The 14,723-nt window shown below is 47.5% G+C and overlaps 2 protein-coding genes and 1 pseudogene across 2 annotated transcripts; 1 reads left to right on the forward strand and 2 right to left on the reverse strand.

The window, feature by feature from the left end:
• Nucleotides 1-312: 312 nt before the first annotated feature.
• On the forward strand, nt 313-969 carry LOC132383633 (histone H1-like). Its single transcript, XM_059954829.1, has one exon. It carries the CDS (start codon nt 316-318, stop codon nt 967-969), a length of 654 nt encoding a protein of 217 aa, XP_059810812.1. The 5' UTR covers nt 313-315.
• Nucleotides 970-1,646: 677 nt separating this feature from the next.
• On the reverse strand, nt 1,647-2,262 carry LOC132383760 (histone H3). Its single transcript, XM_059954963.1, has one exon. It carries the CDS (start codon nt 2,260-2,262, stop codon nt 1,852-1,854), a length of 411 nt encoding a protein of 136 aa, XP_059810946.1. The 3' UTR covers nt 1,647-1,851.
• Nucleotides 2,263-2,942: 680 nt separating this feature from the next.
• Nucleotides 2,943-14,723, reverse strand: part of LOC132383737 (uncharacterized) — a 141,195-nt pseudogene continuing 129,414 nt past the window's right edge.

Consider the following 14,723-nt stretch of genomic DNA (forward strand, 5'->3'; position numbering starts at 1 on the left):
TCGCGGGCAATGCAGTAAAGAAACGGGTTAAAATAGAAAGCGCTGCCTTTAATCCCGATTAAACTTTCTTTCCAGCGAACATTCCGGCCTCAGGGACGGACAGGTACTAGTCCGAGTCTCCGCAGCGTCCGATTTGAATTGGAATCAGCGAGTTTTTGAGGAGAGAGAAACACAGAAAAATGAAGCCGCCGGGAGCTGACAGCAGGATGTCTCCGCCCCGTCCGCTCGCTGCCTTTAAATGGCTCTTTGCCGCCGCCTTTCGCTTCATTTATCATTCAGTTCTGATTGTGAGAAGGATTTACCAAAGTCGCCGACATGACTGAGACAGCACCCGCCGAAACGGCTCCTCCAGCCGCACCCGCCGCCGCAAAGAAGACTCCCAAGAAGAAGGCGGCTGCCCGGAGCAAACCAACCGGTCCCTCGCTGGGCGAACAGATCGATAAGATCGTGGCGGGTTGTCACGATAGGAAGGGTATGTCCGGTGTGGCCATCATGAAGGCTCTGGCCGACAGCGGTGTCGATGTGGCGAAACGTCGCCACCAGGTCAAAATGAGCATCAAGAGGAAAGTGGAAAGCGGCTCCTTGGTTCAGGCCAAGGGCTCGGGTATTTCGGGATCCTTTAAATCCGGTAAAGGGAAAACTGCCGTGAAGGTGGTGAAGAAAGCGAACAAGCCAGCGGCAAAGAAATCTCCCGACAAGAAGCTTGGCGCCAAGAAACCAGCGGCTAAAAAAGCGGGAGCAAAGAAACCAGTGGCTAAAAAAGCGGGAGCAAAGAAAGCGGCAGCAAAGAAACCCGCGGCTAAGAAAGCGGCAGCAAAGAAACCCGCGGCTAAGAAAGCGGCAGCAAAGAAACCCGCGGCTAAGAAAGCGGCGCCGAAGCCCAAGAGCCCCAAGAAAGCCGCAGCCACGAAGACGAAGGCGGCCAAGAAGCCGAAGTCGAAACCCAAGAAGACAGCAGTCAAAAAATGAATTGAGAATCCACCATTTGTGTGTATCTGAACCCAACGGCTCTTCTCAGAGCCACCCACATCTCAGAAAAGAGCTGATTCGGAGTGTTGTGATTCCCGCGCCGGGTCCGATTGAGAACTTCTCAATGGAACCCGAGATTGCCGGTACCTCTGACATTTGGTGCGGTGTCTGAAATGAGACACGGATGCCCGAGCTGAGATTGAGAGATAAGGGATGTGGGCAGTTTCAGGCCCAATTCCTTCTCCGATCTGGGCGAGAGTGACCGACATTGACACCAGCGGAGATTCAGCTGAGTTGATTGGGAACTGGTGAAACCTACGCGAGAGGGGAGGGGGCGTGTTGAGAGAGGGATCCGTCTCTGGACGGACTGCAGCGGGAGGCTATATGATAAACTACCCGGTGGCATTGCCGACTGACCTTCATGCAGGCCCCAGCTACAAAACGACATTGTTAATTTACACAAAACACCAATATCAAAAATGTACAAGAGCGAAATCTAATCTTAAAAGTCACTATTTCCTGGCGGTCACCGCCCCCTGAATTCCCCCACTGTTACCCCTCGCGTCGGCATGCTTCACTCCAAGCACAGCGGGCACGAACGTATCCCCATGTCCAAAGCAAACAAAACGGTAACAGCCGCACCAGCTGTACACGACAGGTTTGTGAGAGAAGTGAAGGGCCAGATGAGACCCTGACAGGAAGTGAGCGCGTTCAGCTCCTGTCCCTCGCTAAACTACCCTGGTAGCACGGGACAATTAGTGCAAAATCGATCGGCAGGACAGGTCGCTACTACAATAATGATGAGCAAGCTACAGCCCTTTCCTTTGCCGTGGTAGTGGCTCTTAAAAGAGCCTTTTCTGGTGTTCGGAGTGTAGGCTGGGCTTAGGCGCGCTCCCCGCGGATGCGGCGGGCCAACTGGATGTCCTTGGGCATAATGGTGACTCGCTTGGCGTGGATGGCGCACAGATTAGTGTCCTCAAAGAGCCCGACCAGGTAAGCCTCACTTGCCTCCTGCAGGGCCATGACGGCCGAGCTCTGGAAACGCAGATCGGTTTTGAAGTCCTGAGCGATCTCCCGGACCAGGCGCTGGAAGGGAAGTTTGCGGATGAGCAGCTCGGTGGATTTCTGGTAGCGCCGGATCTCCCTCAGAGCCACGGTGCCGGGTCGGTAGCGATGAGGCTTCTTCACTCCGCCGGTGGCAGGAGCGCTCTTCCGCGCCGCTTTGGTCGCCAACTGTTTGCGAGGAGCTTTTCCGCCAGTCGATTTGCGCGCTGTCTGCTTGGTGCGGGCCATTCTGCTTCAGGAGTGAGAACACGGGCTGAAATACAGGAACAAGATAGACGAAACGGGCTCCAGCACAGGCCTTTATACCGCTGGGAAGGGCCGTCCCACCGCTTATGACTGGCTGTGCACCAACTGTCTGTTAAAGGATCTCCTTGCTGCGATTGGTTTATTGATTTCATGAAGGCTGGCGGCGAATAAAAATTTACGACAAAATGGGAAACTGTTAATTGGCGGTCGGACTTCATCCAATCGGAATGCACTGTGATTGGCGCCCGATTAATTTCGAACCGCCCGCCAATTTCAGAGCACCCAGCCTGATAACTTATTATTTACAATTAATTCTATCACGGATCATGTACTTTCAGTTTCATTTAATATCTAATTCCCTCTGTTAAGATTTGAATGCATGATTACGGAATCGACTCTCAAAACGAGTGAACTGATTTCTGTCCGAGATGGACAGAATGATTAAGATCGATATAAATGCATCCAGCATTCACGATAATCACCGCCTGGAAAGGCACAATCACAATATATTTCAAGCGGAATGATTAATCTGTTTCAAAAGTAGCTCAGCCAAATATATCGATAAAAATAATTAAAAGGTTGTGGACACGGCTCCGTCTGTGAGGCGGTGGGTGGCTCTTAGAAGAGCCTTTGTGTTGTTCTCGGGAGGAAGTGGGAGTTTTTCAGCCGCCGAAGCCATAGAGAGTGCGGCCCTGGCGTTTCAGAGCGTACACCACATCCATGGCAGTGACCGTCTTGCGCTTGGCGTGTTCAGTGTAGGTGACCGCATCCCGGATCACATTCTCCAGGAAAACCTTCAGCACCCCGCGGGTCTCCTCGTAGATCAGACCCGAGATCCGCTTGACGCCGCCACGGCGAGCCAGACGGCGGATGGCCGGTTTGGTGATGCCCTGGATGTTATCACGGAGCACTTTACGGTGCCGCTTGGCTCCGCCTTTCCCCAGTCCTTTGCCTCCTTTCCCTCTGCCAGACATGACGCTGCTTCACTCAGGTCGCTGCTCAGTGACAAACCGACTGCTGCTGTCTCCTTTTATACACAGCGCCCCGACCTGCCTGAGAAACGCGCAGAGAGACAGAGGCGGGGAGGGGAGGAGACAGATTCAGAGTGACGGACAGAGCCGAGAGCGGCCTCTCATCGTCCAGCTCCGCCTTCACTTTACCACCCCCGCCAATTTCCAACAGAAAGCGCTCTTGCTCGATCTGTGTCCTCTGGTCCGAGACTCCCCCACAATAGGAAACATCCTCTCCACATCCACTCTATCTGTGTCCTCTGATCCTAGACTCCCCCACTATAGGACACATCCCCTCCACATCCACTCCAGAGAGACATACTTTATTGATCCCGGGGGAAATTGGGTTTCGTTACAGTCGCAACAACCAAAAATCGTGTAGAAATATAGCAATATAAACGCATAAATAACTCAATAATAATAAGTAAATTATGCCAAGTGGAAATAAGTCCAGGACCAGCCTATTGGCTCAGGTTGTCTGACATTCCGAGGGACGAGTTGTAAAGTTTGATGGCCACAGGCAGGAATGACTTCCTATGATACTCAATGTTGCATCTCAGTGGAATGAGTCTCTGGCTGAATGTACTCCTGTGCCTAACCAGTACGTTTTGGAGTGGTTGGGAGTCATTGTCCAAGATGGTATGAAACACGTACAAACTGGAAGATTTCTGGAAATTTGCTGATTCTCCTGTTTTAAATTATAGGAGTGCTTTTCCATTCCGCAAATCCCCAAGGACCTCAGTCTGTCCCTCCCCGGCCCCAGGACCAATGCGAGCGTCCTCACACACAGCAGTTGGTGGGCGAGGGTGCAGTCGAGAGGGTTAATTCATCAGAACAATTGTTCCCCTGGGTCGCGAGGGAAATGAAAGTCCTGTCACATAAAGGAACAGGATACATAGGCAGATATAAGGATACACAGACCTCACTTTGGTGCCTTCTAAAGACCAGGTAAAGTGGTGGCTGAGGAGCTGGTGTGAGGTGGGTGACGGCTTTAGGTACGAGGATCATTGAGGTCCCGAGGGAAAGGTGAGACGGGTCCAAGGAGGGGAGCCAATATGTTTACGGGAGCTTTCTTCATGCTACACGGAAGGGTTAAACGAGCAGGTATCAGGTCCTACACAGTGATTTTCAGGAAATAGGTTAAAAAGCAGGACTTCCAGGATTGTAATTATCGAATTGTGGCCCAAACCTTGTGCTGGTGTGGTGAGGAAACAATTGCTGCTGAGGAACTGATGCAGGAGGGAAGTCTTCAGATTCATGGATCAATGGACTCCCTTCCAGTCAGGTGGGAGACCAGGACAAACAAGGCCATTTCCATCTGGACCGGAGTGGAACCAATATCCTCACCAGGAGGTTTGATGGTGTCACTTGGCGGAGTTGGAACTGGAGTAGCAAGTGGGAGAATGTATGTCTGACAAGACAGTCTGAAAAGAACGAGAGCCAATGTCAGGCCAATAAACATGGTGGGATTGGTGGGCTGAAATAAGTTTATTTCAACATTAGGAGTATTATGTTGTCGGATGATCAGGGCTGGCAGCTCAACATCTCTAGGTTTCATTGTTTTACATGTGAGTGGGGAGGAGGGGGGTTATAAGATGCAGAGGTTACCCCACTGGGAATGTCACAGCAAACTGGAGGGCTCAGTTACAGAGGCAATCTACAGTCACACGGACTGGATTATAGTATTGGCCCCCAATAACCACCGGGAGGTGGAGGAACACAGAGGTTTATGTTTAGGGAGAGGTGCAGAACAGAACTGTCATAGTGGGGGACTTTATCTTCCCTCGCATTGACTGGATCTTGCTCAATGCTGAGATGCTCAAGATTTCTTCAGCGATTCCGAGGAGTGTTTGAAACATTATGTACAGAGCCCCACCAGAGGCGAGAACAGACGGGAATTAGTTTAGGGAAGCGAGCCAGAACAGCTGACGATCACCATTTATTTTGTTCGTTAGTTATGATTAAGACAGAAGCCAAGGGGCATTGATTGGGAGCAGCCACTGTCAGACAAGTCGACATCTGACATGTGGGATTTGTTTAAAGACCAGCAGCTCAGAGTTCAGGGTCAGCATGTTCCTGTAAGGAGTAAGGACAAGGACGGTAAGGTAAGGGAACTTTGGATGAATGGAGAGATCCTGAATTTAGTCAGAAGGATATGGAAGGTTTATGAAGCTAAAATCAGACTGGGTATCTTTGGAATATAAAGATAGCGGGGAAATGCGAAAGCTGGTAATAGGAAAGGCCAAATGGGGCCTCAAACCATCCTCGTGGAGTGGGATCAAAGATAATCCCAAGGCCTCTTGATTTATATTAGTTAAACAGGGATAACCAGAGACTGGAAAGGTCCACTCAAGATTAAAGGAGGAATGATGTGGTTGAAGTCAGACCAAGTGGCTGAGGTACTAAATGAGTCCGTTGTGTCAATATTTACCGAGGAGAAGGAATTGAATGTCAATGAAAACAGAGCGAGACATGCTAATGTGCAGAGAAATGTTGAGATTAAGGAGGAGGCTGTGCTGGGATATCTGAAAAGCAATAAGATGGATGAGACTCCAAGAACTGAAGGCATATATCCTACAATAGTGAAAGAAGCAAGTGAGCAGATTGCTGGGGATTTGACAAGGATCTATGTTGGGGTCCCCACCTTTGTTTGCACCGCAGACCCATTTAATATTTATTGACAATATTCTTACGGACCGACTGGCCGGCGGGGGGGAGGGGTAGGGGTTTGTTAATATATACCAGAATGCAGGTGAAACTATGTCACTTATAAGTGGCTAATTAATACACTCAATTTTGTTTCTAAAGGGGTTTATCTAAAGAATTTAGTATTAAACACACAGCACCTATTATCCCCGTATGAACATATAAAATCATTGCAACACACCAATATCAGTGAATCAGTGAGAGTCCTGGGCTTGTTTTCCTGCAATAAGGCGGTCTCATCGAGGGGTGATGGGAGACAGCAATACTCAAAGGGGGCTCCTTATGTCCTGATGAAGGGTCTCGGCCTGAAATGTCGACAGTGCTTCTCCTTACAGATGCTGCCTGGCCTGCTGTGTTCTACCAGCATTTTGTGTGTGTTGTTTGAATTTCCAGCATCTGCAGATTTCCTCGTTTTTGCTCCTTATATCCAGTCTATTCCGCAATTTAATTTTTGTTGCATTCGTTGCAGAAAACCCCGCTTCACAGAGATATGATGTTGGAAACGGATGCAACGTTTTCAGTCCTTTCATGGCTATCTCAGGATATTCAGCCTTGACTTTGATCCAGAATGCCGGCAGAGATGTTATGTGAAACATATTTTTCAACCCACCATCATTTGCAAGCTCGAGGGGTTGATCTTCCCGCGCTGACATGGATAGCTGTCATTCTCACCTGAAGTTTGCAGACTGTCATCCAGGAGCAACCACTTTGACTCGGGTAGTGAAACCAGACAGCCGTCCAGTCATAGCTGCAGCCCCATCTGTGCATATTCCAACACAGAATGACCAGTCCGGTTTGCCTAACATGTAGTCATTCAAAGACTTGAACAGTTCTGCCCCAGTTGTGTTAGTTGGCGGTGGCATTGCGCACAACGAATCCTCGTGCACATCGTCTTGAAATATATATCGCTCATAAACCAGCAGTGTTACCTTGTTGTCGCATTGGTAGACTCGTCGACCTGGATAGCATACCATGGTGACTCGTTAAGCCGTTCTAACATCTATGCTTCGATGTCCTCCGCTTTGTCATCGATTCTCCTTGAAACTGTGGTAGCTGGAAGAGAAACCTGTGCCATCTTGTTAGCAGCAGCTTCTCTCAACTGTTCACAGCACATGTCCTTGGCAGCAGGCAGAATCAATTCTTCCCCAACAGTGAAAGGCTTCTTAGCCTCAGCAATATGGCTAGCCACTAACTATGACGCTCTCAGAGCAGCAGCATTTGTGGAGGTGGTGGCTCTCAGCACCCGCTTGAGTCCCGCTTGCTCACGTTTTTTCCACTCAAAAAACTTAAAGGGTTTGTCTTTAAGTGCAGGGAGCTGGGACTCGAGATGCCGAAGCAGTTTTGAGGGCTTCATTGCCTCATTAGACAGCATGTCTCCACATATCACACACAGGGAAATGGAGCATACGAGTCACCGATCGCATTAACGCCATATTTTATGTGCGACTCGTCGTATTTTCTGTTGAAGGAAGCTTTCTTTTTTTTTGTAGTCTTGGCCTCAGCCTTCTCTGCGTGGTCGTCATCATTGGGCCTTTTATGTCCCCCACCACCTCTTCCAAAGAAACTCTCAAGCGACGTTTGTTTTTTACTCATACCGACTGATGACCTTGCGTGCGTTCAAGTTCAACAGTGGCGTGACAGGGAATGAGGAAAGGTGAAGCTGACTCATATCGTTTCATATCACCAAATCATATCGGTTCTTCACAGCCCGGCAGCACCACTGATTTGAGACACTCCAGAGTTGTTTTGAGGTGACAGACAGGCAGGCACTCTGTGAGCCACATGGAGAGGACATTGATGGGCTCACAGAGTGCATCACTGGTTACATCAACTTCTGTGTGGACTGCAATGTTCCAGCAAGAACTGTCCTTCGTTATTCAAATAACAAGTCATGGGTAACAAAGGACATTAAGGACATCCTGAACGCTAAAAAGAGGGCATTTAGAGATGGAATTAGGGAGGAGCTGAGGACAATATAGAGGGACCAGAAAGCCAAGATCAGGGAAGCTAAAGACAGGTGAAGGAGGAAGCACGAGGAAATCTGCAGATGCTGGAAATTCAAACAACACACACAAAATGCTGGTGGAACACAGCAGGCCAGGCAGCATCTATAGGAAGAATCACTGTCGACGTTTCAGACCGAGACCCTTCGTCAGGACGCTTGAGTGGAAACTCCAGCACAACATGACAGAGGTCTGGAGTGGGATGAGGACCATCACTGGGTTCAGGCAAACCAGCAACAGAGGAACTGAAGGCAATGTGGACAGGGACGACAAACTTAACCTGTTCTTCCAACAGATTTGACACTGTGGCCCCGGCCCATCCCCCACACGATTCATCTGTTGTCGGCCCCCAACCAACACATACTCCACTCTCCCCTCCTACTCCTCCTCACAGCCCCCCACCCTGCTCTCAGGACTACACCCCTCCCCCACCTGAAACCACCATGGTGGGCTTCACAGCTGAACAGGTGAGAAGACAGCTGAAACGTCTCCACCCAAGCAAGGCTGCAGGCCCGGATGGTGTCAGCCCCAGGGTGCTCAAAGGCTGTGCCCCCCAGCTATGTGGAGTACTTCACCATGTCTTCAAGCTGAGCCTGAGTCTCCAGAGGGTTCCCGCCAGCCCCGACTAGGAGTTGAGGATGCCATCGCCTACCTGCTGAACCATGTCTACGCCCACCTGGACAAGCCGGCAAGCACAGTGAGGGTCATGTTTTTTGACTTCTCCAGTGCGTTCAACACCCACCGCCCTGCTCTGCTCAGTGAGAAGCTGACAGTGATGCAGGTCGATGCTTCCCTGGTGTCATGGATTATTGATTGCCTGACTGACAGACCACAGTACGTGTGCTTACAACACTGTGTCAGACAGAGTGGTCAGCAGCACTGGGGCTCCACAGGGGACTGTCCTGTCTCCCTTTCTCTTCACCACCTACACCTCGGACTTCAACTACTGCACAAAGTCTTGCCAACTTCAGAAGTTTTCTGATGACTCTGCCATAGTTGGATGCATCAGCAAGGGGGATGAGGCAGAGTACAGGGCTACGGTGGGAAACTTTGTCAAATGGTGCGAGCAGAATCATCTGCAGCTTAATGAGAAAAATACTAAGGAGCTGGTGGTGGACCTGAGGAGGACCAAGGCACTGGTGAGCCCTGTTTCCATCCAAGGGGTCAGTGTGGACATGGTGGAGGATTACAAATACCTGGGGATACGAATTGACAATAAACTGGACTGGTTGAAGAACAGTGAGGCTGTCTACAAGAAGGGTCAGAGCCGTCACTATTTCCTGAGGAGAATGAGGTTCTTTAACATCTACAGGAGGATGCTGAGGATGGTCCACGAGTCTGTGGTGGCCAGTGCTATCATGTTTGCTGTTGTGTGCTGGGGCAGCAGGCTGAGGGTAGCAGACACCAACAGAATCAACAAACTCATTCGTAAGGCCAGTGATGTTGTGGGGGTGGAACTGGACTCTCTGAGGGTCGTGTCTGAAAAGAGGATGCTGTCCAAGTTGCATGCCATCTTGGACAATGTCTCCCATCCAATGCACAATGTACTGGTTAGGCACAGGAGTACATTCAGCCAGAGACTCATTCCACCGAGATGCAACACTGAGCCTCATAGGAAGTCATTCCTGCCTGTGGCCATCAAACTTTACAACTCCTCCCTCGGAGTGTCAGACAACGGGAGCCAATACGCTGGTCCTGGACTTATTTCCACTTGGCATAATTTACTTATTATTTAATTATTTATGGTTTTATATTGATATATTTCTACACTATTCTTGGTTGGTGCAACTGTAACAAAACCCAGTTTCCCTCAGGATTAATAAAGTATGTCTGTCTGTCTGTGTCCTGAATTGCAACATTTGAGGTCCCTCAGTACTGGAGTGTAGCAAATGTTGCAGCTTTGATCAAGAAAGGAAATAACAAGAACCTAGGGATCTATAAGCAAGGCAGCCTCATTTCAGTGGTGGAGAAGCTACTGGGGAGGATACTGAGGTACAGGGTTTATACACATTTGGAAAGGCACGGCCTGCTCAGGGACAATCAGCATGGCTTTGTGCAGGCAGATCACACTTGATAAAGCTGATTGAGGTTTCTGAGGAGGTGATACAGACTCTAAGATATAGGATCAGAATTAAGCCATTAGGCCCATCAAATCTGCTCCGTCATTTCATCGTGGCTAATCCATTTTCCCTCAAAGCCCCAATCCCCTGCCTTCTCCCTGTAACCCTTCATGATCTGACCAATCAAGAATCTACCAACCACTGCCTTAAATATACATAAAGTCTTGGCTCCACAGCGGCCCGAGGCAACAAATTCCACAGATTCACCACTCTCTGGCTAAAGAAATTCCTCATCTCCACATTCTACAATGCTTTATTCTGAGGCTGCGTCCTCTGGTCTCAGACACTCCCATCCTCCGCACATCCACTTTATCAAAGCCTTTCACCATTCGAAAGGTTTCAATTAGGTCAGCCCTCGTTGACCTAAATTCCAGTGAGTACAGGCCCAGAGCAATCAAACGCTCTTCATATGCCAAGCTGTTTCATCCTGGAGGCAATTTTGAGAATCTCCTTTGAAACACTTCCAGTTTCAGCTCATCCTTCCTAAGATAAAGGGCCCACAAATGCTCACAATACTCCAGTGAGACCTCACCAGTACTTTATAAAGTCTCAACACTATTATGATTGGTGCAGATATTGTGGACTGAAGGGCAGGTTGCCATCTGTTCCATATTGTGTACTGACAAATATGTTTGATCTACTAGCTATTGCAGGGACATGGTTACAGAGTCTTGCACTGGGAATTTGACATTCCTACATGTTTAATGTTCCACACGGAATCGGCAAAATGGAAAGGAGCAGGGTGGATTTGTTCATAACGTGCTGGTGAAGGGGTGGATACAGTGCCATCAAAAGTATTCAGTCTCCTTTGGAGGTTTTCATGTTTATTGTTTTGCAACGTTGATTCACAGTGGATTTAATTTGGCTTTATTTTCCCACAGTGATCAGCAGAATGGACTCTCTGGTCTCAAAGTGAAAAACAGATCTTTACAAAGTGATCTAATTAATTGCAAATATAAAACACAAAATAATTTAATTGCATTGGTATTCACCTCCTTCAAGTCAAGTTGACGCACCTTTGTCAGTAATTACCGTTGGCTCTGTGTGGACAGGTCTCTATGTGCTTTGAACATTTGGACACTGAAAATTTTCCCCATTCTTCTTTACAAAACTGCGGAAGCTCTGTCAGATTGCATGCGGTTCATGAGTGAACAGATCTTTTCAAGTCCAGTTACAAATTCTCAATTGGATTGAGGTCTGGACTCTGACTTGGCCACTCCAGGACATTAACTTTGGTTTTAAGTCATTCCTGTGCAGTTTTGATTTTATACTTGCGGTCATTCTCCTGCTGGAAAATGAATCTTCTCCTAAGACACAGTTCGCTTGCAGACTGAATTAGGTTTTCCTAAAAGATTTCACTGTATTTGGCTGCATTCATTTTACCCTCTACTTTTCTGAGCCTTTCAGGGCCTGCTGCAGTGAAACATCCCCACAGCAAGATGCAGCCTCCACCAGGCTGGGATGGTGTGTTTTTGATGCTGTGCGGTGTTTGTCTTGCGCCAAGCTTAGTGTTTAATCTGATGGCCAAAAAGGTCAATTTTGTTTCATCAGACTATACAACCTCCTTCCAGTTGACTTCGGAGTCTTCTGGCAAACTCCAGGTGAGATTTCATGAGAGCTTTTTTCAACAATGGCTTTCTCTTTCCCACTCTCCCATAAAGCTCTGACAGGTGAAGCATCTGGGCAACAGTTGTTGTCTACACAGTCTCTCCCATCTCAGCCACTGAAGATTGTGATTTCTCTAGAGTTATCATAGGTCTCTTGGTGGCCTCCCTCACTCGTCCCCTTCTTGCACAGTCACTCAGTTTTTGAGGATGGCCTAATCCTGGCAGATTTACAGCTTTGCCATGTTCTTTCCATTTCAGGATGAGTGACTTAACTGTACTCCAAGGGATGTCCAGTGACTAGAGAATTTTCTTGTATCCATCTGCTGAATTGTGATTTTCAATTACCTTTTTGCAGAGCTGCTCAGAGTGTTAATTTGTTTTTATGGTGTAGTTTCTCCCAGAATACTGACTACCAACAGTCGTGTATTTGTACTACAATCAATTGAAACACCTTGACTCACACAGAGTCCTCCACTTAACTGATAAAGTAATTCCTAAAACTGTACCAGTGATGATTTGGGGGTGAATATTTATACAGTCAATTATTTTGCGTTTTATATCTGTAATTAATTTCAAGCACTTTGTGGAGATCTGTTTTCACTTTGACACAAAAGTCTTTTTCTCTTGATCAGTCAAACAAATGCCAAATTCATTCCACTGTCATTCAAAGTTGTAAAACATTAAAACATGAAAACTTTAAAGCAGCATGAATACTTTTCATAGGTACCTTACATGTAGGGACAGTGATGGTGAAAGGGGAGGGAAAGAAGACACAGGGGGGAGTGGTCTCAGGATGCTCAGGTGTTCCTCCCGAAGGGATAAAACACAAAAGGGGAAATATCAAAGAGAGATGAGAATGGAAATGTGATTGTCATGAGAGATTTAATCGGAAGCAAATTGATGTACCACAACATCGAGTACCTTTGCTCTGTGAGCTGCAACAACAACAATCTGCCAGTGGCAATGCATTCTAGTTCCATTTCCCATTCACATACTGACATATTGGTGCCTTACACGTGTTTTAACCAGTGGTGGGGCGGTAATGGGGACAAGCTGTCACTTCCTATAAATTACTGCTTCAAATTGTCTCTGTCAACCAAGTCCAGCTCCTGGCTTTTATCGCTTAGCTACAAAGCCTGACAGACTCTTTCTTAGTGACAGGGGAGGGTCTAAATGGGTTTACTGGCATCATTTAACTAACTCCTAAGGGCAGATGGGGCTTTCACTCTCTCTGGTTCTCCACCTCCTTCGTGTCATCCCATGGTCCAACGTTCTCTCCTACTGGATTCCTTTCTCTTCATCTCTTTGCCTTTCCTGTCTGTCACCCAGGTCTTCACATTATCATCCCTCCACAAAACAACCCCCTCCCCCACTCACTTGTCCTCCTCCACCTCCCCGCACCTTATTCTGGCTACTGTCCCTTTCTTGCTAATCCTGATGAAGGTTCTCAGCCCGAAATGTCGAATCTTTGCTGAGTTCCTGCAGTATTTTGTGCATGCTTGTGTCAGTCTGTGTGGTCATTGAGCTGATCAAACTGGTACAGTCAAAGAGGAATTTGTGGAGTGGTCAGAGACAGTTTCTTACAGCAGGACCTTACCCCGGAACAAGACATCTCATATGTAATCCGTATAATGAGGTGGGATTAAAGAGAGATCTTGTGGTGAAGTATCCCAGAAGAAGTGATCACAATGTGGGAGAACTCCAGACCACAGATTGATGGTGAACACCAGGGTCCAGTACCAGTGTCCTCAAACTAAATAAAGGCAATTACGGAGATGTGACAGTGGCGTTGTCTGGGGCAGATGGGGTAAATATGCTTAGGGACAAGTCAATAATGAGCAGTGGCGACGTTTAAGGAGACTGTTCATAACAGTCAGCAGACGTTGATCCCGATTCTACAGAGGGATCACAGAGAGCAAAGAACGTTCTGTGGTCAATGGAGTTCAAGGGAAACAATAAATCAAAGAGCATAAAAAGAGGCAAGGGTTGGCAGTAGAAAAGAGGATCAGGATTTTTCCAGGAACCAGTGATGAGACAAAAGCTAAAACTAACAAGGAAAAAGCAGATAGGTTAACTCAATAATTTTAATTAGTGTTCACAGTGGGGACACAGCAAACATCCCAGAGATATTGAACAGTGACATTTCAACATTGTCCCATAATGTGTAACAATCACCAACACAAGGGTGAAACTAAAGGGACTAAAAGCAAACATTTCCAGGTCCCAACGACCAGCACTGAAGCCTGGAGAGAAAGTAGAGACACTGAAGTCTGTCAAAACTCACTGTTACGGAAAGGTCCCAGTGGAGTTGAAAACCATTGTTGAAGAAGGGTGGAAGATAAAAAGCAGGTGACTGTAGTCCAGTTAACTTCACTTCAGCTACTGGAGTCTACAATCTGTGAAGAAATAACAAGTCATTTAGAAAAGTTTAATGTGAATGAACTGAGTTAACAGGGTTTACAGTCAGATTCACACAGCACAGAAACGAGCCCTTCAGCTCAAATGGTCCACGCTGAACAAAGTTAACATCTGAGCTTGTGGTCTGTAACCCCCTCATCACCACATTAAGAACAAGGCTATCCTCCTCCTTATCCCATATCCTTCAAAACCTTTCCTTCCCATCTACCTGTCCAAGTACTTTTCTTAAATATACCTGACTCAACCATCCCCCCGGCAGCTCACTCCATACACTGACCAGCCTGTGTGTGGAAAAGTTGCCCTTCAGGCTCCTATTAAATCTCATCTCAAACCAATGCTCTTCAGTTCTTGATTCCCCTACCCTGACAAAAATATTGTTATCTTTGACTCAACCCAGGCCACTTATTATTTTATACACCTCTGCAATATCGCCACTCATTCTCCAACTTCCCAAGGAAAATTATCCAAAACACTTTCCACAAATCAGTCCTTCGAGATCCAGTAACATGCCCGTAAATCACCTCTGCACTCTTTCCAGCTCAATGGTGTCTGTCATACTGCATGATCACTAAAACTAAA

Source organism: Hypanus sabinus, chromosome 31 (genome assembly GCF_030144855.1).
Source record: "Hypanus sabinus isolate sHypSab1 chromosome 31, sHypSab1.hap1, whole genome shotgun sequence".
NCBI lineage: Eukaryota > Metazoa > Chordata > Chondrichthyes > Myliobatiformes > Dasyatidae > Hypanus > Hypanus sabinus.